At 45.0% G+C, this 22,500-nt stretch overlaps 1 protein-coding gene across 1 annotated transcript in view; it reads left to right on the forward strand.

Moving 5' to 3' along the window:
• The window catches only part of LOC310778007 (ATP-binding cassette sub-family B member 6-like), a gene marked incomplete at both ends in the record, with an annotated part of 103,804 nt that overhangs the window by 27,292 nt on the left and 54,012 nt on the right, over positions 1-22,500 (forward strand). Inside the window, 8 exons of the mRNA XM_083638327.1 lie at positions 1,141-1,262; positions 1,543-1,652; positions 2,391-2,456; positions 3,068-3,193; positions 4,881-4,957; positions 5,199-5,262; positions 17,890-17,975; positions 18,432-18,489. Coding sequence (XP_083494453.1) covers positions 1,141-1,262; positions 1,543-1,652; positions 2,391-2,456; positions 3,068-3,193; positions 4,881-4,957; positions 5,199-5,262; positions 17,890-17,975; positions 18,432-18,489 — 709 coding nt within the window. The remainder of the gene's footprint in view (positions 1-1,140; positions 1,263-1,542; positions 1,653-2,390; positions 2,457-3,067; positions 3,194-4,880; positions 4,958-5,198; positions 5,263-17,889; positions 17,976-18,431; positions 18,490-22,500) is intronic.

The following is a 22,500-nucleotide window of genomic DNA, read 5'->3' on the forward strand; positions in this document are numbered from 1 at the left end:
GGGGCTCCATTACAAGATATAGGTAGGTACATAGTCACAACAATTATTATGATTATTTTCAGTCTCTTTCGCTATGAGCGGTCCTGGGCAGAAACAGGCAACCGGCAGCTGGAAACAGGGAGGGAGGGTGTCATGGAAGCGCCCACGGTCTCATCAGGAAACTCGTGAATATCAGTCAATGCAGCCGTGCATACCAATGGCGAAGTTTCGCTGAGCTATTGCGGTGTTTATTTTTTCGAACCACGGTCGATTTTTCAGAAATTCGCTCCCGACATGTACACATCTGTGGCTGTGATTGACAGGTGGGTCAAAACTCGCATCGCAATTTCGTGCCGTATATTCGCATCGCTCTTGATGTGTAAGGACCTTTAACCTCGTCAAAGTCGGCCAAAAGCGAGTCCCATATAGCCGAGAACCTTTTCAGCGAGTTGGTTCTCAGGGACCCGAGTCTCTCCATCTGTATAACAGAGATCATGTCCATCAGCCACACCTGAAAAGAAGGTGAAGAGGAGGACTCCCATTCCTTCAGAATGAGTCTTTTGGCGACAGTTGTCCCCAGTGTCAGAGACTGCTGCACAGCTGTAGGGAGGTTCAGAGAAGATACACTTACATGTTGTTGATATAAAAAGGGGAAATGTTCTTTGGATTAATAATAAAAGGTAAACAGAGGAATGAGCTTACCTGTTGACTTGCAGAATGTAGCTGGCCCTCTCCTCCCTCCCCTCTCCTCCCCTCTCCTCCCTCTCCTCTCCTCCCCTCTCCTCCCCTCTCCTCTCCTCCCTCTCCTCTCCTCCCTCTCCTCTCCCTCTCCTCTCCTCTCCTCCCTCTCCTCCCCTCTCCTCCCTCTCCTCCCTCTCCTCCCCTCTCCTCCCTCTCCTCTCCTCCCTCTCCTCCCTCTCCTCCCCTCTCCTCCCTCTCCTCCCCTCTCCTCCCTCTCCTCTCCTCTCCTCCCTCTCCTCCCCTCTCCTCCCCTCTCCTCCCTCTCCTCCCCTCTCCTCCCTCTCCTCCCCTCTCCTCCCTCTCCTCTCCTCTCCTCCCTCTCCTCTCCCTCTCCTCCCCTCTCCTCCCTCTCCTCTCCTCCCCTCTCCTCCCTCTCCCTCTCTTCCTTGCTCCCCTCTCCTCCCCCTCTCTCTCTATCAGCTACATCCTCTTCAGTATCTTCCCCACTGTTGCTGACATCATCATCGCCATCATCTACTTTGCCTCCTACTTCAGCGTCTGGTTTGGCCTCATTGTCCTCACCTGCATGGTCCTCTATATCAGTGAGCCACTCTGTGTGTGTGTGTGTGTGTGTGTGTGTGTGTGTGTGTGTGTGTGTGTGTGTGTGTGTGTGTGTGTGTGTGTGTGTGTGTGTGTGTGTGTGTGTGTGTGTGTGTGTGTGTGTGTGTGTGAGAACAAATGGAAATTATGTCCTGATGTGACAATATAGAAATATGCATTGTAAGCTGTTAGGACAACAGTTCCAACATATTTTACTATAAAATCTATAAAACCTAAACTCTTCTTGATCTTCATCTTCTCCTCCTCCTCCTCCTCCGGCAGCCTGCACCGTCCTGATCACAGAGTGGAGGACGCGCTACAGGAGGGAGATGAACAGTCAGGACAACAACGCCAAGTCCAGAGCCGTCGACTCTCTGCTCAACTTTGAGACGGTAGTTGACATCACTGCTTGTCACCGAGCGTTTCCTGAAGCCGTAACATGAGATCCCACTCGGGTCAGCTTGGGCTTTGCTGTCAGAAGCTAGCTCCGTGGCAGCTAGCAGCAGCATTGAGTGCCTCATCTCGTTGCGTGTTCGTAGCAACTCAAGGGGAAGATGTAGAGGACGGGCTGGTGTCCAGGAGACCTAGCATTGGGCCAGCTAGCATTGCCGTTGGTTTATGGGAGGGGTAGCGTGGTGTAGGCTAGTGTCGTGTCCCGGTGCTTGTTGCATGTTTGTGGTTTACTTCAGGCGGTAGCAAACCCTCGGGGTCACCAGTGTAGAGAGGAGAGGAGAGGAGAGGAGAGAGTCAGATCTCATGTTAGCCCAGCAAGTCGCTGGAGCCATTTATTTATTTAATCTCATAATAAGGTTTGTTGTGGGCTAGCTAACATGGGGTGGCTAACTAGCATGGAGCTGTGGTCTGTCGTCCGCTGAGGGGAGACCTAGACTGACTAGGCAAGGCCAGAATGAGGCCCATCCCATGAGAGTCACATGACAGTCCAAACCTGCACTTGACCTTTCTGTCCATTTCCACTAGACTAGAGTTTGCTAGTGGTCAATTTGTGGTCACCACAATGTCTCAATTGAAGGTCCTCTGGTGCATGCCTTCTGCCCCCTGGTGGTTGATGATGTAGAGGTCTCAACAACTGGTATGAAATGTCTCTCACTGCACATCTAATTCATCCACAGGTGAAATATTACAATGCTGCGGGTTATGAGGTTCGCTGCTTTGAAGAAGCCATTCTGAAATACCAAGTAAGATCTGCAACATTCACATTTTAAAGACTATTGATCTTTGAATCTAGAAATTAATTAATTGGTTCTATGGATGCAGCGATTGTGAAATTCTGGGCCGATTCTCCCAAAAATAACCATTTGGCCGATAGCTGATACTAATGTTTATTTGTGTTTGTTTATTTTGTTTTGTTGTTGTTGTCCTTTATTCCCCCTTTTGTGACAGAGAAAGAAAGAAATCTTCATTATCAAAAGAATAACTGAACTGTTCTAAAGTCGTTCAGCCCATCGTTACACTATTGATACCGATGTACGGCCAATAAATCGGTGCATCCCTTATTAATGATCTCAAATCAATATTTAATTGATATTGTCTTTCATGTAATATCAATAATAAATACTTAAAAGTGTCAGGGAGAATTTAGCGATCTGAAGAAGTACATTTGATACATTTTGCATTCTTTTACCATTTTAGCAGATCTGATAATCAATTTTTTGCATTTTAGTTTAATAATTAACATTGAGCTATAGGTAATATTTTCCTCCTCACATGTATATATCTCTATATTTTTGTGTGTGTGTGTGTGTGTGCGTGCGCGTGTGCGTGCGTGTGTGTGTGTGTGTGTGTGCAGCAGTGTGAGTGGAAGAGCAGTGGCTCTCTGGCTCTGCTGAACCAGACTCAGAACGTCATCATAGGATCGGGGCTGCTGGCTGGCTCTCTGCTGTGTGCGCGCCTGGTCACCGAGGGCCAGTTCCAGGTGGGCAGGCCAGTACAGAACTATAGAATAGAGTACTGCAGGAATGGGTTGGTCAGGGGGAAAGTGAATGGGCTTTTAGTATGGGGGATTTCAGTTAAAGACGAGCTGAACCCAAGTGGTGCGAGGGTTTCAGACTGAAAACCTGCTGAAAACAAATCTTGTCTGAGATGACAGAGGGTTGAGAGGCGGGCCATAATCGTGTCGATGATTTGATTTGACAATTCTGGGGACTGGATTTGGTATTGGCCAATCCTGGCGTGTTCCGCCCCCAAATCAGCGGGTTGTGGCGAGTGGGATCCACAGAGAACCAGGCAGCCAGCTGCTTCCCTGTCGACCGGATCGGAGAATCCGAGGCATGAGCGCTGCCTGCCGGCCTGGAATCTCCGAGGTGCCGGGGTAACACCCGCGTACGTTAACATTATTCTGGGAATTCGACTTTAACGAGCCATTACATGTCTCTGCATTCTACATTAAATGAAGACATCACAGTTTGTTTTATTTTGTATGTTACATACTTATTAGCCTTATTATTATAACTTATTGAGTTATTAGTTAGTTTATGGGGTAGAAATTCTGCCAGGTTACAGGCACTAGGCTGCCATCTTGCCCGCAGTATTTTATCCTTGAAATGATTGATTGACAGCTGCCATGTTGTGATATGATTGGTTGAAATGGGGTAGACATTTTATAGTACTAGCTGACTTCACCATACTGTACATTACAGTTATGAATGAAATCTTGAAAAATGAGCCTTTGATGTGAGAAATTGTGAAGAAATTAGATTTGTGTGATTTTTTTTGGCATGCATTATTAAATAGGTGCACTGAATACCCAGGTATGTCAACAACAAAAAACACACATTTTTGGGTTCAGCTCGACTTTAAATGCATGAAATAAGATCTGTGGTCAACAAAAGTTTATGGCAGTGGAAATTTGTGCTCAGCAGGATAATCTTCACAAACCTGGACCACTTTTATGACTTTTGAAGCGTAAATGGGTTTTTTTTTGGGTGATTTTCAGAAAACGTTTAAAAAGTCATAAAAGTGCTCCTCGATGTTATTGACTTTAAAAATCCATACAGTAAGTTAGCCTAGGCCTCCAGCAGTTTCAAACACAGTGGTCTGCTGTATCTCGTTGGCTCATTAAGCCAGTAAGTTATTTTTTTTTAGAAATAGTGTCGTTTTACATATTTTTTCCATTGTTTTCAGGTGTGACAAGGCCCAAAATGATCACTATAAGAGTATTGATCACTATAAGCAAATGATTCAAACAGCATGTGTATAGATAGGAATGATTCGGGACCAAGCTTTTTGACCAATATACTGTAAGCGGTTGATCACGGATTCCACTGTAACTTGCCTAGCGAGCAGGTTCCTGAACTGGCTCAGTATGTACACACATGAACACAAACAGGTTCCTGAATGGGCTCAGTATGTACACACATGAACACAAACAGGTTCCTGAATCGGCTCAGTATGTACACACATGAACACAAACAGGGAATTTGACTCTGGTTTGTGTGGCTGATGGGCACTTCTAGTAGAGCACAGTAGAGTTAGATCACCAGTCATTGAAGCAGTTTGTATGTGTGTTGTTGTGTGTGTGTGTGTGTGTGTGTGTGTGTGTGTGTGTGTATGTATGTGTGTATGTGTGTTGGTGGTTGTGGTTGCGGTTGCGGTTCTCTCAGGTCGGGGACTACGTTTTGTTTGGAACCTACATCATCCAGCTGTACACTCCTCTCAACTGGTTTGGAACCTACTACAGGTGAGACGGCACATCGCTGTGTTCATGACACTGATTGGCAGACAGGAGGCGGTTACACACGTGTTTGTTTTAGAGATGTGTCCAAAATGACCGACCCGAAACCTATGGACCCGGGAAATTGGTTTCTAGATCCGATTGGACCCGACAATTAAAAAAAAGATATACAGACCTGTTTTACTATTACTACAACTACAACTATTGTTACTACCAATAATACATATCTGTGCCTTATGTCTCTCAGGTTGATTCAGAGCGCGTTTGTGGACATGGAGAACATGCTGACTCTTCTGACAGAGCAGACAGAGGTGGGTGGAGCTTATCAGCTTTAGACATAGTAGATCGACGGAATATAGACATCAACACAACCGCGTTTGCAGTGACCGTTTCTCTGAAGAGGATGATCTAAAACCACAGCCAAATAAGAATAAACACTTGCTGAAGAGCACTGCGATCCCCAACCCTCAGCTCAGATATGAATGAAACGAGTCTCACCATCAGCACTTTGTGAGGTAGCCTAATCCGTGGTGTAATACAGCGCTTGCTGTTCCCATATAACCAGTGAAGAAATGCTTTCCTTGAGGCTGCAGCATCTTCACTACAGCGTTTGCAACATTGCAGTTAAAGCCGTCCCCGTCACAGAGCAGGCTCTGTCTGCTTGTTAGCTCCTGCGAGACGTGCTACATGTCACGTCACGTACGCTGGGCACATGCCTTAAGCGCAAATTATGCTCGAGCGAAATCGCCGGCGCTGACTGCGCCGAGGGGGTCGGCGCAGCTCGGCGGAGGGGGCGTGCAGCTCCTCGAAAATGTGACTCTGCGGCGTCAACTCCTTGTTGTGAGGAATGAGGAAATGCCATTTCCTCATTTAACAGTGCTTGTCCCTCATCTAGCAAAGCCTTCTGCAGGCTCACCGGAATGAGTTTTGAAATGGAAGGGCAATAAAATGTCCCCCCACCGACATGATTGCAAGTTCTTGGTAAACGACACGATAACGTTTTGGACGTGTACCGCAGCCAACGCGCCGAGTTACGTTCGAGTATGCACAGTCTCGCTGTCGCCGCCATTCGGCGACAGGGCGCCAGTGGCGCCGGAACGAGTTTGCAATAAGGGGGACACAATTTTTTTTTTTTTTTTTTTTTTCAAATATATATATATATATTTTTTTTTATTGGTTATTGGTTTTTTTTAATCGTTTTATCGGCGCCCATAAGGGCGCCGACGAAAAATTGACGTTTCTATGGACGTTTGGATGATTTTTAGCCATATTTAGATGAATATCTCATTTTAAATTAACATTAGGATTATACTGTAGTGATGTAATTATTCAGTATTTTTCCTTTTCTCACTCACTTGGTGACCTGCTCTCCCTTTAGGTCATTTCATAATTACACTACAACAGACAGCAACACAGGCAGAAACACTGAACTTATTATTATTATTATTATTATCACTTCGAAACACAGTGCAAAACTTGTCATCTCAACACAAAAATAAAATAACAATAACCGTATACGATTATAGCAGCAGCCAATGACAGTGAGTGCAGTACAGAGTCCAGGTCTGTCTGTCTCTCAGGTGTAATAATCCCACAATGATCACGGCTTTAACAAGTGTCACAGGCTGTGTAAACAGTGTAAAGTGGGCTCTCTGTAACTTGATCCCTGGGTCTGTCTCAGGTGTAATAATCCCACAATGATCACGGCTTTAACAAGCATCACAGGCTGTGTAAACAGTGTAAAGTGGGCTCTAAGCGTCAGGGGCAGTTGGCCCCTCAGATTAAAAAAAAAAAAATTTTTTTTTTTTTTTTTTTTTTTAGGGGGACCAAATTTTAAGGGGGACAAAATGTCCCCATGTCCCCCTTGTTCCGGCGCCAGTGCAGGGCGCCAAGTCGAGGTTGCGCAGAACCATGCCAGGCGATTTAATGTGTAGTACCGGAGTCCACATCGAGAGGGCAGCAACTACGCCTACGGCCAAGGCAAAGAAGAAGGCGATGTCCAACAACGCTTGTGTTCTTTGCTGCAGGGAACGCTGTGCTACCATAATGCTTTGAATCACAAATAACAAGGTCAGACTTTGGTTCTCCATGTTCTGGTCTCTCCCCAGACTCTGCATACTACATAAATGAGTCTGTGCCACTTCACAGCCACTGCTGGTTTTGAAGGCGGGTTGAAATTGAATGAGTGACAGGTCGTAGCACCGATGAGAGAGCCGTTCGAAAAATGGGCTGCGCCTCCCATGTTGTCTGATCGCAAAGTCGTTACTGATTGGGGAGGACTGAATCCATCACTGGCATATGACTGACCAAGTGAACGGTTCCCTCCCATAACCAGCCGGCTGAGGGAAAGTGTTCCAGACCCAGAGAGAGATCTGCAGCATGCAGTAACATAGTGTATCAGACCCAGAGAGAGATCTGCAGCATGCAGTAACATAGTGTATCAGACCCAGAGAGAGATCTGCAGCATGCAGTAACATAGTGTATCAGACCCAGAGAGAGATCTGCAGCATGCAGTAACGTAGTGTATCAGACCCAGAGAGAGATCTGCAGCATGCAGTAACATAGTGTATCAGACCCAGAGAGAGATCTGCAGCATGCAGTAACGTAGTGTATCAGACCCAGAGAGAGATCTGCAGCATGCAGTAACGTAGTGTATCAGACCCAGAGAGAGATCTGCAGCATGCAGTAACGTAGTGTATCAGACCCAGAGAGAGATCTGCAGCATGCAGTAACATAGTGTATCAGACCCAGAGAGAGATCTGTAGCATGCAGTAACATAGTGTATCAGACCCAGAGAGAGATCTGCAGCATGCAGTAACATAGTGTATCAGACCCAGAGAGAGATCTGCAGCATGCAGTAACATAGTGTATCAGACCCAGAGAGAGATCTGCAGCATGTAGTAACATAGTGTATCAGACCCAGAGAGAGAGATGTGCAGCATGCAGTAACATAGTGTATCAGACCCAGAGAGAGATCTGCAGCATGCAGTAACATAGTGTATCAGACCCAGAGAGAGATCTGCAGCATGCAGTAATGTAGTGTATCAGACCCAGAGAGAGATCTGCAGCATGCAGTAACATAGTGTATCAGACCCAGAGAGAGATCTGCAGCATGCAGTAACATAGTGTATCAGACCCAGAGAGAGATCTGCAGCATGCAGTAATGTAGTGTATCAGCGTAAGAACTCTCATGGGTCGGGCGTCGAGACTATCCATGTTGAAACTGTGTAACATTAGTCGTGGGTTGTAAACACATCGTTTCAAAACTCCGTTCTCCAGATGTCCACCTTCCCATTCCAACCAGGATTTTGATGAAGACTCCGGGCTCAGCTGCCAGAGCGCAGAGTCTTCATGTTTGACGCTCAAAACAATAGAGGTAGTGTGGACAATAGATGCAAACAAAGTGCAGCTCCCTAGAAAACGGCCTAATGGAGACATAGCCTTAGAACAATACAGTCAGCATTTCTAACACATCGCCACATACTGGCGGCTACATGTACTGCATAGGCTGCAGTGAGAGCCGGCATTGTCTCCACGGTGTCGCTATCATCATCATCACCAATAAGGGCTGTTTGACAGCAAAGCGAAAAGATTATTTTAAAATGGTCAAAAAATTGATTTGACATTGATTTGTCTGACAGAAGCCGAGAGCTCCGTTTCCCTTCTCTGAGCTGCGCCGCTGCTCCCAAGCCGAAGTGCGCTGGAGGCATTCTATTGTGGGCAGCCCACTAACTATCCATAAGTACCTCATACAACCCCACGTCAAAAAAAATACTAACTATTCCTTTAAAGACATAACTGACTGAGAATTGAATGTTCTGCTGCTCTCGGTTTCTGTTTGCATGTAAACCCAATTAAAAACTGAATTAACCCTTCAGCTGTAAAAGGCCTGCTTCTTTATTCCTGCTTGGAGAGAAAAAAACTCACTCAGTCAAAAGTCAATGGATTAGAAGGTCAACGAGTGTTTGTGTGCGAGTGACTTTGTGTGTGTGTGTGTGTGTGTGTGTTTGTGTGCATTTTTGTAGCGAAACAAACAGAGTGAGTGTGTGTCTGTGGGAAAACGCTCAGGCCCTTGATATGGTAAACAGCCACATGAATACAGACAAAGGCATCAGTCCACCTTAAAAACACAGCGCTCCTTTTATTTGGCTTGGGAAGCTGCAGCAGGCGCTGGGAGTCACGAGGAGAGACAGGGGGAGGAGGGAGGAGGGAGGAGAGACGGGGGGGAGAGGAGGGAGGAGAGACGGGGGGGAGAGGAGGGAGGAGAGACGGGGGGGGTTGAGACGGGGGGGGAGAGGAGGGAGGAGAGACGGGGGGGGGGGAGAGGAGGGAGGAGCGGAAGCCAGGGAAGGAGGGATTGCAGCAATTGATGATGTAATAACTTGTCAAAATCGAATAAAACATCAATAAATGAATGGGTTGAAAATTCAAATCAAGTACCACATGTAAAACATTACTAATACTCTGTAGACTATCTGTAGACGGACTATCCAAGTAAAGTGTTACCCTGTAAAATTCTTATATTTCTTACATTCTTATCTGGTAATGTTTCAGTACAAAAGTACACAACATTTTATTCTATTTAATTTTCATTCTATTTCAAATCTAGTGTATTTTTTTCATTACAGTATTATTATTATTATGATGCGTGCATTAATTTTGTTGTTGTTTTGTTCTAAAAAAAATTGTTTACGGGCCACACTTGGCTAATGCAATACTGGTGTTGACAGTGTTGACAGTAATAGAAGATGCCAAATCATTCAAAACAATTGAGCATTTTGCTTTTAGGAGCATTGTGCCAGCATGCAGCGCTGTTACAAAACATGTCAACGTGTGTCGTTGTTGCCTGCGAAACGCACATCCCATAATACAACTGTTCGCATCGCATCCCATAATAGTATGATGATACTTGGGATGCCATTGCCCACCGTTGCGGTCGAGGTACGTTTCGAAATCCCTCCAGGCCTGAAAAATGTTCTAGGGGAAACACTGAAACCCTTTTTGTTGCTAGTATTTGTCATGAGTGATTCATCTGATGTCAAGTGGATTTGAGAATGATTGTATTATATTGTATTGCCTGTAACGGTTGTTAACTCATTGAGTGCCAATGACGACAATCGTCGTCAATTGCTTTAGTGACGTAGAGTGCCAATGACGACGATTGTCGTCAATTGCGTTTTTTGACGGTGGGACGTGGATCAAAGCCAGATCCATCTCCTGTAAAATTTTGGGGCATGTTGAATGTGTAAAACCTATTTTACCGACCCATTAGGTGGCGACAGTGCTCTCCAGATTAGAGAAAGTTGAGGAAAAAAAGCAGAAAAATCCCTGTGATCAAAGAGAAACCGATGCATGAGCCAGAGCGGCACAGATTGCTCTGGCTGCCTGGAGCCAACTTTAGCTGCGAACAGCAGTCAATCCGCTCCCACAAATGTCTCTGTCTCTGCTGCATAGCTTCTCCACACGATTAGCCGCCAGAATTATTAATTAATACACAGGACAAGATGTTACTATCCCTTGTGCCAAAATCCGAGGAAAAACACATTTAGAAGCCCAATCCAGAATAAAACAAGCTAACATGCTAACAAACTAATAAACAAGACACAAATCACCAGTTACCTACCCTAGCCAACAGCAGTATGAAGCATGTTATTGGGGTTTTCAAGTGGGCACCTTCCTCCACCGACGTTTCGTTAAGTTAGGCCCACGACACCTCAAGAAGGCTTAACGGTGTAATCCAGCGTCCTGGAAACACCCCCCTCCATGCTACCACCGCACAACTGCATATTACCTCACTATCTAAGCCTAGCTATCCAGGTCGATTCGGTATGACATTCCTGACTACACCACCACTGTCAATGATTCAGCCCTGAGAATGGTTTGGCTTATACAGTGTCGCGCTGGGAGCCACAAGGCTGAACGCTCCGAAAATAGACTGGGTGCAGCGCACTTTGAAACGCGCAGCAGAAAGCCTATAATCAGACGCAGCTTCATCCAAGCTCACAACCGAAACCCCAGAAACGCAGACGAACGCGAGCCCCATCCAGACTCCCCCGACGAGCGGCCGCCATCTGAACGTGGATCCGTGAGGCAGCAGAGCCTGCCATAGCAGGAGGCAGAGACTCGCCTGCAGACACACGCAGCAGCCAGCACAGCGAGCAAAGCCACCAGAGACACTCCCACGGAGGAGGAGTTTGGAGTTGAGGGGGGTGTGGGTGCTGTTTATTGAAGGAAATTACTGTTCAGATGTTTCAGGTCAGAAAATATTAGTTTCAGAGTCAGTGATTTGCTTGAAATGCTTCATTTCACAAAAGGCTCAATATCTCAGCTCCTAGATGGAAACGCCATTTTTGGCTGTTTTTGACCTATCTTCTCCGGCTGATAACTATACGGAAAATGATATCAATAAACTTTTTTTTGCTGCTGATACAATAGAGTCTCATCGTTCTTTGTGCGTGTTCGGTGTTTACATTTTACAGTAATATCACACAATATTCTGTGGGCCTCGAGAAATCACTGAAAACGCTCTGAAACTCTGGCACTGGGAGGGTCCGTTCTCCAAAAGTGGCTGGCACTCAATGAGTTAAAGTGAAAGAAAAAGAAAGATCGTTTAGCCATTGATTTAGGTGACCGCGTTTATGCCTGAACAAAATTTGTCCATGTTTACCCTCATTGTGTCTTTACCCAGTAAATTAGGTGACCGTGTTGGTGGCTGTCCGAAAAATAAATAAATAAATATATATATATATGAAGAACGTACAGTAGCCTACTGTAGCTAATGTACGTTCTTCATATATCTATATATATACCTGTATGTGTGTGTGTATATACTGTATATATATACACATATATATATATATATATATATATATATATATATATATATATATATATGGACAGTACTGTAGCTACTGTACGTTGCCTCTCACGCCAGCACATACCAGTAACATGGAATATGCTTTATTATGGGAAGGAATTTTATTTTGAACACAGTCTTGTTTGAATAAAAGTGCTTGTGGCATCATCGTCAATATTGAATATATCCCAGATATCCCACAGACAGAAGCTCTCACGATCGCATCATTCCCAACAAGGAAACACATCTGCTGACATGATGTCGTTAGGTCAACATAAACAACACATCTGCTGACATGATAATAATAATAATAATACATTTATTTTATAAGGCGCCTTTCAAGGCACTCAAGGTCGCCGTACAACAAGAAAAAACAGTTACAAAATACAGTCAAAACAGTTTGATTACATTACAAAAGCACAGAGCTTGCAGCAGAGCAACCAGCGGGAAATGTGTCTACATACGCCTGCCTAAACAGGTGTGTTTTGAGGTTAGTTTTGAATGATTCGACGTTGATGGCGTCGATGTTCCTGATGTCGGGGGGGAGGGAGTTCCAGAGGCGAGGGGCAGAGCGGCTGAATGCTCTTGCCCCCATGGTGGACAGACGAGCAGGGGGGACAGTGAGGTTGATGGAGGAGGCAGACCTGAGGGACCGGGTGGGGATGTTGAGGTGGAGGAGGTCGGACAGGTATGGGGGGGCGAGGTTGTGGATGGCCTTGAAAGTATGGAGGAGGATTTTATAGACTATGCGTAGTTTGATGGGGAGCCAGTGGAGTTGGTGTAGAATGGGGGTGATGTGATTGATGACAGGGGTTCTGGTGATTATACGGGCAGCAGCATTCTGGACGAGTTGAAGCTTATGGAGGAGTTTGTGGGGGAGGCCAAAGAGAAGGGAGTTGCAGTAATCCAAGCGGGAGGTGACGAGGGAGTGGACCAGGATTGCGGCGCTGTTGGGAGTGAGTGAAGGGCGGAGGCGGTTGATGTTGCGAAGGTGGAAGTAGGCGGACCGGATGGTGTTGTTGATGTGGGTATGAAATGATAGGGTGCTGTCGAGGACGACACCCAGACTCTTGACCTGAGGGGAGGGGGAAACCAGGGAGTTGTCTATGGTGAGGGTGAAACTGGGGTGCTTGGTGAGTGTGGACTTGGAACCAATGAGGACTACCTCTGTTTTGTCACTGTTCAGTTTGAGAAAATTGGAGGTGAACCAGGATTTGACTTCCTGTAAACAGGCACAGAGGGAGGAGGGAGGGAGGGTGGAAGTGGGTTTGGAGGAAACGTAGAGCTGGGTGTCGTCCGCGTAACAGTGGAAATGGATGTTGTATTTACGGAAAATCAGACCAAGTGGGAGGAGGTAGATGATGAAGAGGATAGGGCCAAGGACAGAGCCCTGGGGAACACCGGAGGAGAGGGGGGAAGGATGAGATATGAATGATTTTAACTGTATAAACTGAGTACGGCCAGAGAGATAAGAATGGAACCAGTCTAGGGGTGTGTGAGATATACCAATGGAGGCTAGGCGGTTAAGGAGGGTGGAGTGAGATATGGTATCAAATGCAGCGCTCAGATCGAGGAGGATGAGGATGGATAATAGTCCGGAGTCAGCTGCCATCAGGAGGTCATTTGTGATTTTGAGGAGTGCTGTTTCTGTGCTGTGGCGGGGACGGAAACCGGACTGGAACTGTTCATAGAGGTTATTTTCGGAGAGATGTGCATGAATCTGAGAGGCTACTGTTTTTTCCAGGATTTTTGAAAGAAATGGCAGGTTGGAGATGGGACGGAGGTTATTGTAGATGTTGGGGTCTGAACCAGGTTTCTTCAGAATCGGTGTTACAGCAGCGGATTTGAGAGATGATGGGACAGAACCAGAGGTGAGGGAGGAATGGATGATTGCAGTTATCAGGGGCAGGAGAGAGGGGAGGGAGGCTATAACCAGGGAGGAGGGCAGGGGGTCAAGTTGGCAGGTGGATGGCTTAGATTTCCGGATGAGTTTTGATAAATCGGCAGAAGAGGGGAGATGGAAGCAGGAGAGAGGTGCAGAGAGGGTGGGGGGGGGGAGCTAGGGGAGATGGACAACCGGACATGAGCGGGGTCAGTTGCTGGTGGATATTGGCTATTTTTGAATTGAAAAATGACATCAGGGAGTTACAGTGGTCAGTGGAGTAGAAGTGTGGGGGAAGGGAATCGGGGGGGCGGAGTGAGTTGTTGACCACTGAGAACAGGGCCCTGGTGTTCCCAGCACCAGCAGTGATTTTATCGGCAAAATATTGGGATTTGGCTGAGGAGAGGGCGTCCTTGTATTGGAGGATATGGGCATGGTGCATCTGTTTGTGAATAGTGAGTCCCGTTTTTTTGGAAAGCCGCTCGAGCTGACGTCCTTTGGCTTTCAGCAGACGTAGGTGAGGGGAGAACCAGGGGGCAGAGTGGGGGAATGAGACAGTCCGGGTTTTGAGCGGGGCAAGTGAGTCCAGCAGAGTTTGGAGACCATCGTTGTAATGAGAGACGAGCTGATCCGGGGTGCATGGGGGGATGATGATGGGGAAACTGTCAATGCCTGTTGTGAGATCTGCTAGATTAATATTTTTGATGTTGCGGAAGGACATAATACGTGACTGTTTGATTTTGGATAGTGTCAAACTGAAGTTAACTGAAACAAGCATGTGGTCAGAGATCGGGAGATCGACAGCAGAACAGTTGAGAGGAGTGACACCTGAACAACAGACCAAGTCCAAAATATGACCTTTAGAATGGGTAGGGAAATCAATATATTGTTGAAGACCAAAACTGTCCAGGCAAGAGATGAAGTCCTTAGTGAGAGGATGATTAGTGTTGTCCATGTGAATATTTAAATCACCTAACAGAATTATGTTGGATGAGAGTGAACAGATGTGGGTGAGAAATGTATTGAATTCATCAATGAAGTCCTTGTTTGCTTTGGGTGGGCGGTAGATGTTTACTAAAACAGTTGGAGTAGGTCCATTCAGTTGTAGAGCCACAGACTCAAATGAATGAGACACTGGCATTGTGATAGATGAGACCTTCCAAGTCTCGCGGTGAATTATCGCGAGACCTCCTCCCCTGCCGGTGAGACGAGGTTGACAGTTGTAAACAAACCCAGGTGGAGTAGACTCGTTCAGCTGAGAGAAGTCATTGGGATGTTGCCAAGTCTCTGTTAAACAGAGAAAGTCATACTTGCGGTCGAGGAGGAGGTCCTGCAGCAGTTGACCCTTGCCAGTGAGGGAGCGGATGTTAAATAATCCAAGTTTGACGTCGGAGTGCTGGTTGGAGCAGCTAACGTTAGCCGACCTGGCTAGGCTAGCTAACGCGCTGTGGTCCACCTTCCTGCGGGTGTTTTTCGGAGGGTGGCGGCGGGTGGAGGACCAGATGGAGTTTATTGCAGTGGAGTCATCGATGTGGTAGCTTCGTCCGGCTCCGCGATGGATGTACCTCCGAAGGGGAACGTAAGCGATGTCCGGGAGATGATGCAGTACAGGCGGGGGAACAGACCGGTGGAAACGAAGTTGGTGGAGCTCCGCACTCATGTATTGGATCAGGGTTGACGCTGGATATATTAAGAAGGACAGGACAGTCCACAAGAGCACAAAGCTCACAGCGAGATTGTAGATCCACATGATGAACGCGCAGATGTAACATTTACCAAAGCAGCAGCAGCAGAGGCCGGGTGAGTAGGGCGCCAACGCTACGTGTAATGTTTGAGCAGGTTAAAACACAATACTGACAATCAGATCAAATTGACAGTAAGCCCAGAGTAGAGACCAACGGTACCACATTCGCCAAAACTAGATGATCTGCTGCAAACTGTGCAGAGAATCATAGAAACATTAAAACAACCGGAGAGCAGCGGCGGCCAGACGCGCCAGCGTTCACTCAACCGGTAGTAAGATAGTAAGACTCTATGTCGTTAGCTCAACATAAACAACAGTAGTCTCTCTCAAAAATTGCTTCTAAATTGTTGTGTTTTTAATCCGTGCTGTGAAACGCTAAGGTCACTCTAGTGCTGCTTTGTATCTGTGGGCTTTTAAGAGGCAGATGTTGCTAAATCCTCCCAAGGTAAATGACAAAATATGTCAAGATGTTTCACCATGTTTAATTTGATTCCGACACGGACAGCGGAAGCTCCTCAGCCAAACTTTTGCAACTGTGCATGCGCATCCTTTTGTAAACACACTGCAGAAGGGTGCGTTTGATTTATTGTTCACTCAACAAGTGGCATGGCTCGCCATGACACAGAAGACAAGGATAACTACTTCAGCCGTCTGTGGAAAATGTGGGAAAGTGTTTAAGTGCACCCACTTAACCAAGGGACTTAGATCCAGCTAGTAGTTTACAACCAGCTGACAAGAATTCAGACACTTCTGAACTTAAAGGATGGCTTTCCCGTGGGGAATATGAATATATATTAAATCTCACGCCCCTAAGGTTTTCGAATCCGTTGAAATTTTTGAAATTGGTTGTTTACAGCCAGAGATATCAACCAAAATCCACTCTGTGTGGGGGGGGGGCTGGTGGGGGGGAGGGGCGGGTGCGGGGAGCCGAAATCCTACAGTTCCCACAATGCACTGGGCTCGCGTGGCCTTAGATTCCACGCCCACCCCTCAGGCATTTGGCTGATATCAAACTCCAGTAGGTGGCGGTAATGCACATATATGTTTGCCAACCGCCATAAAACTCAAAGAAGAAGAAGAAGAAGGCTTCGACATAAAACATTATGAGAAGAAGAAAAAATCAAAAATAAAATTGCCTCCAAATTGCACCAAATTTAAACCGAAGTATATGTCGGGAGATGTCTTCATAAAAAAAAAATCATGCATTTTAAGGCATTTTCCAAGGAGTTACGCGCATCTGATGTTGTAACTATTTAATGTAAAAATGTGTAAAAACGGGTACATTGCTCAGCGTTGATTTCATTACTTCAACGCACCTACTACTAGATGTAAAATTTGACGAGCTTTCCAATGCCGCCAGTCCCGTGTCTGTCCGTGCTTCCGTTCCCGAGATATGGTCTCTTTGCAAGGAGCTATGGAAAGCTAATATTAGCTACCATAGGCTAGGCGGTGGAAAAAGATGGCTGCCTTTTGTTTTTCTTCAAGACCTCTGAAGGGGCGTGGAGGACCTCTAGAGGCGGGACCATGGCAGCACAGGCCCACAAGTAGTGTAGTTCATAGGTGCTCGACTTCCGCAAGGCGGACTTGGCCCAGATGACGCAAAACGCGTCAGCGAGGCCAAAAAATATGTGAGAGATGGTTGATAGCTTTGGCTGTGAAAAACCAATTTCAAAAATTTCAGCGGATTCGAAAACCTTAGGGGCGTGAGATTTAATATATATTCATATTCCCCACGGAAAAGCCGTCCTTTAAGCCTGAAGACAGTCATGAAGAATGGATGGAAACTAGTGAACCTCAGTCAGGTTTAGAAAAACAGTGAAGTTCTTGGGAATCAACACTTGAGTTGCTGAGTTTGTGGTACACGAACTGTGCGTTTGCCTTATTGTTCCCGTACATGTTGCGACCAAACGCACACCCTTTATTGATGTAATTTGCACCGGGCAGAGGGCAAGGACGAATAATAAACGAGCCCACCAATTCCAAACATGTTTGTCATTAATTTCACTTGTCAGACCTCGTTTCAGAACAAAAGGAGGTAAAACATCAGAGTGACAGACCGTGATTAAAGCAGAGAGAAGAATGCAAAGAACAATTCAAACAAGCTCAAATTCAAACATGCGCTATAGGGTATATGTATACAGTATAGTTATATATATAGGTATACTGTAGGATATATATATAGGTATACAGTAGCTATAGGTATACAGTAGGACCCCACAAAGCCAAGGGTTTAAGCTGGTTGCTACAGTGAGATACACATTATGGACTCTGTGTGGTTGAATGCCATTATTGACAGTGCAGTGCCTTCTAGTACTGAAAATACTGGACCTATAGACCACCTCTAAGTAATGCATCTGTACAGGTGCTTTACTTGCTTGCTTGAGTGGTTAATTGATTGATTGATTGATTGATTGATTGATTGATTGATTGATTGACATTTCAACTTCTGGCCTCAGGTCCAGGATGTGGATGCGGCTCAAGACCTGGTTCTCTCTGCTGGTCAGGTGGAGTTTGACAGCGTCTGCTTCAGCTACGTCTCTGGGTGCGTCCACAAAATAACTTCAATGAACATCTCACCTTCTGTCCTCATGTCTGAAGAACATGAGCGTCTGTCCTCATGTCTGAAGAACATGAGCGTCTGTCCTCATGTCTGAAGAACATGAGCGTCTGTCCTCATGTCTGAAGAACATGAGTGTCTGTCCTCATGTCTGAAGAACATGAGTGTCTGTCCTCATGTCTGAGAACATGAGCATCTGTCCTCATGTCTGAGAACATGAGCGTCTGTCCTCATGTCTGAGAACATGAGCATCTGTCCTCATGTCTGAGAACATGAGCGTCTGTCCTCATGTCTGAAGAACATGAGCGTCTGTCCTCATGTCTGAAGAGTGCTGTTCATATATAGGCTACATACCAGAAAAACAACGTTAACCAATTTCACATTATGTCAATGGTATTTGACTGTTCAACTGACTGCCTGGTGTCTGCCTGTCGTCCGCAGCACTGAGGTTCTCAGAGATGTGACCTTCACAGTGGAGGCAGGACAGACGGTGGCTCTGGTACGTTTCACTGTTCAGACTGGGTGAGCACATTTTCAAACCCCCAAACCGGGAATACTGCACGTTCATGCACGCGCACATGTAGCCTATGCACTTATGTAGGGCTGCAACTAACCATTATTTTGATCATCTATTAATCTGTCGATTATTTCTTCGATTAATCGGATAAAACAAATCCGTAGATTTTATTTCAGCAATTTTATTCAAAAACAAAATGTTGAGCCAAATTGATAATATTAGTGCACAAAAGTGCTGCTTGACTGGACCAGAGCTGTTTGAACAATGATGAAAAATTATGAATAATGAAAAAAGAACAATGTAAATCACTACCTAAGTGTTAACAGGATTTGCTACTTAATAGGCTACTTTTAACAACAGTTAACTTTTAACAACATATATGATGGTAGATTGTTTCTGCAGTAGCACTTTCTCCTACTCTCTCTCATACACACACACACGCATGCACGCGCACACACACACACACACACACACTCACACATACACATACACACGCATGCACGTGCACACACACACACACGCATGCACGCACACACACACGCACTCACACACACGCACTCACACGCACGCGCACTCACACGCACTCACACACACACACACACACACACACACACACACATACACGCACACACACACACTCACACACACATGCACTCACACACACACACTCACACACACATGCACTCACACACACACACTCACACACACATGCACTCACACACACACACACACACACACACACACTTTTTATTTTATTTTATTTAACCTTTATTTAACCAGGAAGTCACATTGAGGTTGAAACCTCTTTTACAAGTGAGACCTAGCCAAGACAGGGTCAGCAACCCGGGAAAAAAAAAAAAAAAAAAAACGTAACATGACAACATCAAGTTACAGACACACAGCAACATAGATGGGACTAAAACAAAACATTAACAGGACTGCATAAATCACAACACAGCTACAATAATTACAACGAAAGCACCTAAAAGCAACAACATTATGTTACAATGTAGATAAAACAACTAAAATTACAATGGCTACAGTGAAAATAAAAGTGAAATAAAAGGGCAGCAATATTTAATTGTATTTAATATTGACATATTAGTTGAAACAATTGCAACCAAAAGTAGCCACTTCCTTAATTCTAAGTTTAAAATCATGCAAGGAGATAAGGGTCTCGAGTTTGAGTTTGGCTTGCAGATCATTCCAGGACCAAGGACCATAGTAGAACAGACTTGCTTTACCAGCCTCTGTTCTGACAGGAGGCACTTTGTATTGAAACCAACGATGTGACCTAAGGTTATGGGTGGTTTCCAAGGGTGTAAACTTACGGTTTAAATAAGAGGGTAATTTACCTGAAATAATCTTGTAAACTAAAATGTACCAGTGTTGAAGCCTGCGCAAAGTAAGAGATGTCCATCCTACCATGCTGTACAGGGTGCAATGATGAGTCCTGAAACCAGAGTTAGTTACATACCTCAATGCTGAATGATACAGTGGATCAAGTTTGGACAAGATGGAGGCTGAGGCAAACCTGTATATATTATCACCAAAATCAATCTGAGAAAGGAAAAGTGCAGTAACTAAGCGTTTTCTCGAAACCATGGAGAAACAGGACTTAAGCCTGTACAGAAAACCTAAAGTGAATTTTAATTTCTTCACAAGGTGGTCAATATGGAATTTGAAGTCTAGGCTTTTGTCCAACCAAATACCCAGGTATTTATAAGTATCGACAGATTGGATAGCGACACCGCCTAAGGTATTGATGGAGAAGGTTGGAACCTTTGCTCGTGCAGAGGAAAAAATCATAGTTTTAGTTTTGCTTGAGTTTAAGAGCAATTTCAATTCCGATAAAGCAAGCTGCAGGGTGTTAAAATCGGACTGCAGATTTGAAAAGGCAATCTCGGCAGTGGGAGCACAGGCATACATGACGGTATCATCAGCATACAAATGGTATTTACAAAATTTGAACTAGTCACAAATGTTATTGATGTAGACTAAAAAAAGCAATGGTCCCAAAACTGATCCTTGTGGGACACCTTTCATTACAGTGACCGGGTCAGACATGACGTTGCCGTCTTTGACAATCTGTGAGCGATTATTCAGGTAACTATGGAACCACTTCAGTGCTTTGCTACCAATGCCAGCTCTCAGCAAGGTGTTAATGAGTAGTGGGTGGTCCACAGTATCGAAAGCCTTTGTCAGATCAATAAACAGAGACACACACACAAGTTTGTTGTCCAAGGCCTCTTTGATGTCATCAAAGACTTTCAAAGTGGCGGATACAGTGCTATGCCTCGAACGGAAACCAGATTGCATATTGTTTAAAATATTGAGTGAGTCCAGATATGATTTCAATTGGGTAGCGACAAGTGATTCCAAAATTTTAGACAGGACAGAGAGATTTGAAATTGGTCTATAATTGTTCATGTCAGACTGGTTGCCAGCTTTAAGCAGGGGTGTGACATAAGCCTGCTTCCAGGTAGCTGGAACTTGATTAAGGCCAATGGACATATTAAAAATGTGGGTGATGGGCTCTGCTATGATCGATGCAGCAGCCTTTAACAGGAATGGATCCAGTCCATCAGGCCCAGGTGACTTTTTAGGGTCGATAGTATTTAGAGCATGAAGGACATCTGATATCTGAAAGGCTTCAAAATCAAATGAGAGAACGGAGGTTGAAGATGTACTTGAAGGGTAAAATAAACTCTGAAGGGTCAGGTGGGAAAGAGGGGGAGTGCTGATCAATCATAAGACCTGCCTTCTCAAAATGACTGTTAAAGGCATTTAGCATAACCTGTTTGTCAGTGATGGAGACATTTCCAATTTTCAATTCTTGGGGAAAAGCAGATGCCTTTTTGTTCTGTAGAACTTTGATTGTTTTCCAGAATTTTGATGGATTATTAAAACTATCATTTGTCAGGGTAAGATAGTAATTTGATTTGGAGGTAATTGCTGTATACTTATGAGCCCTGTTGGTGAGTATGACATCTAATAGTGTGTCACTGTTTGGCTTAGATGGGTTGAGTCTGGTAGGGCTATCAATAAGTTGCATTAAGCTTAAAGAGTTGCAAGCCTGCTTGAAGTTCTCTGATTTGTCACTAAGCCAATCCAAATTTAAATCACCAAAAATAACAATTTCAGATTTATTCAGAGTAGACAACACCTCAGTTAAATTCGACACTGTTTCACTGATGGCAGAGGGAGGCCTATAGCAGCCAATGACAGTAAGTGGGGCATTTGCAAACATGATGTCTATGGCTAGAAGTTCAAACTGCCTTGGCAAAGACTGGGAAAGTAAAACAGATACATGAAACTTATTTGATACATAAATAGCAACACCACCTGCCCGACCTTTGCGATCAGTTCGAAAAACATTGTAACCCCCAACATGTATAACGTCATCCGAAACAGAGGGTTTGAGCCAAGTTTCAGATATCACAACGATGTCTGGGTTAGCCATGATAAACCAGGTTTTCAATAAGTCCAATTTGGGTAGTAGGCTTCTAGCATTAATGTGAAGGAAACCAATTCCATGCCTGTTGGCAAATTCAGTTGGAGTAGAGAGATGGTGTAAACTCTCAGAAGTAGATAGAGGACCTGGGTTTACATTGACATTACCAGAGACAAACAGGAGCAATAAAATCAAAGCTCGTGAGAGAGACTTTTTGACATTGATAGAGGGTTTATGACGGCAGGCAGTATTCAGGAAGTCTAAGAAAACAACAGAATCAAGCACCAATAAGGCATGAGGGAAGGCATTTTTTATACGATCATATATTAGCACATTGAATAATCGGTCAGTGGTGAAGTTAGTCTTGAGTTGACCTTTTAGCGGAGGATCGTAAAAGCCCATTGCAATTGGGTAATGGTCGCAATCATTCTGGCAAGAGAGCGGCGTGCACAAGAAACTGAAAAATAAGATCAGAGGGAACAACATGTATTTGATGGCCATTGTTAAAGCAGCAGTTTCAAAGTCCAGGGATAAGGAGA

The sequence above is a fragment of the Poromitra crassiceps genome (genome assembly GCF_964638095.1).
Source record: "Poromitra crassiceps genome assembly, chromosome: 6".
In the NCBI taxonomy this organism is placed as follows: Eukaryota; Metazoa; Chordata; class Actinopteri; order Beryciformes; family Melamphaidae; genus Poromitra; species Poromitra crassiceps.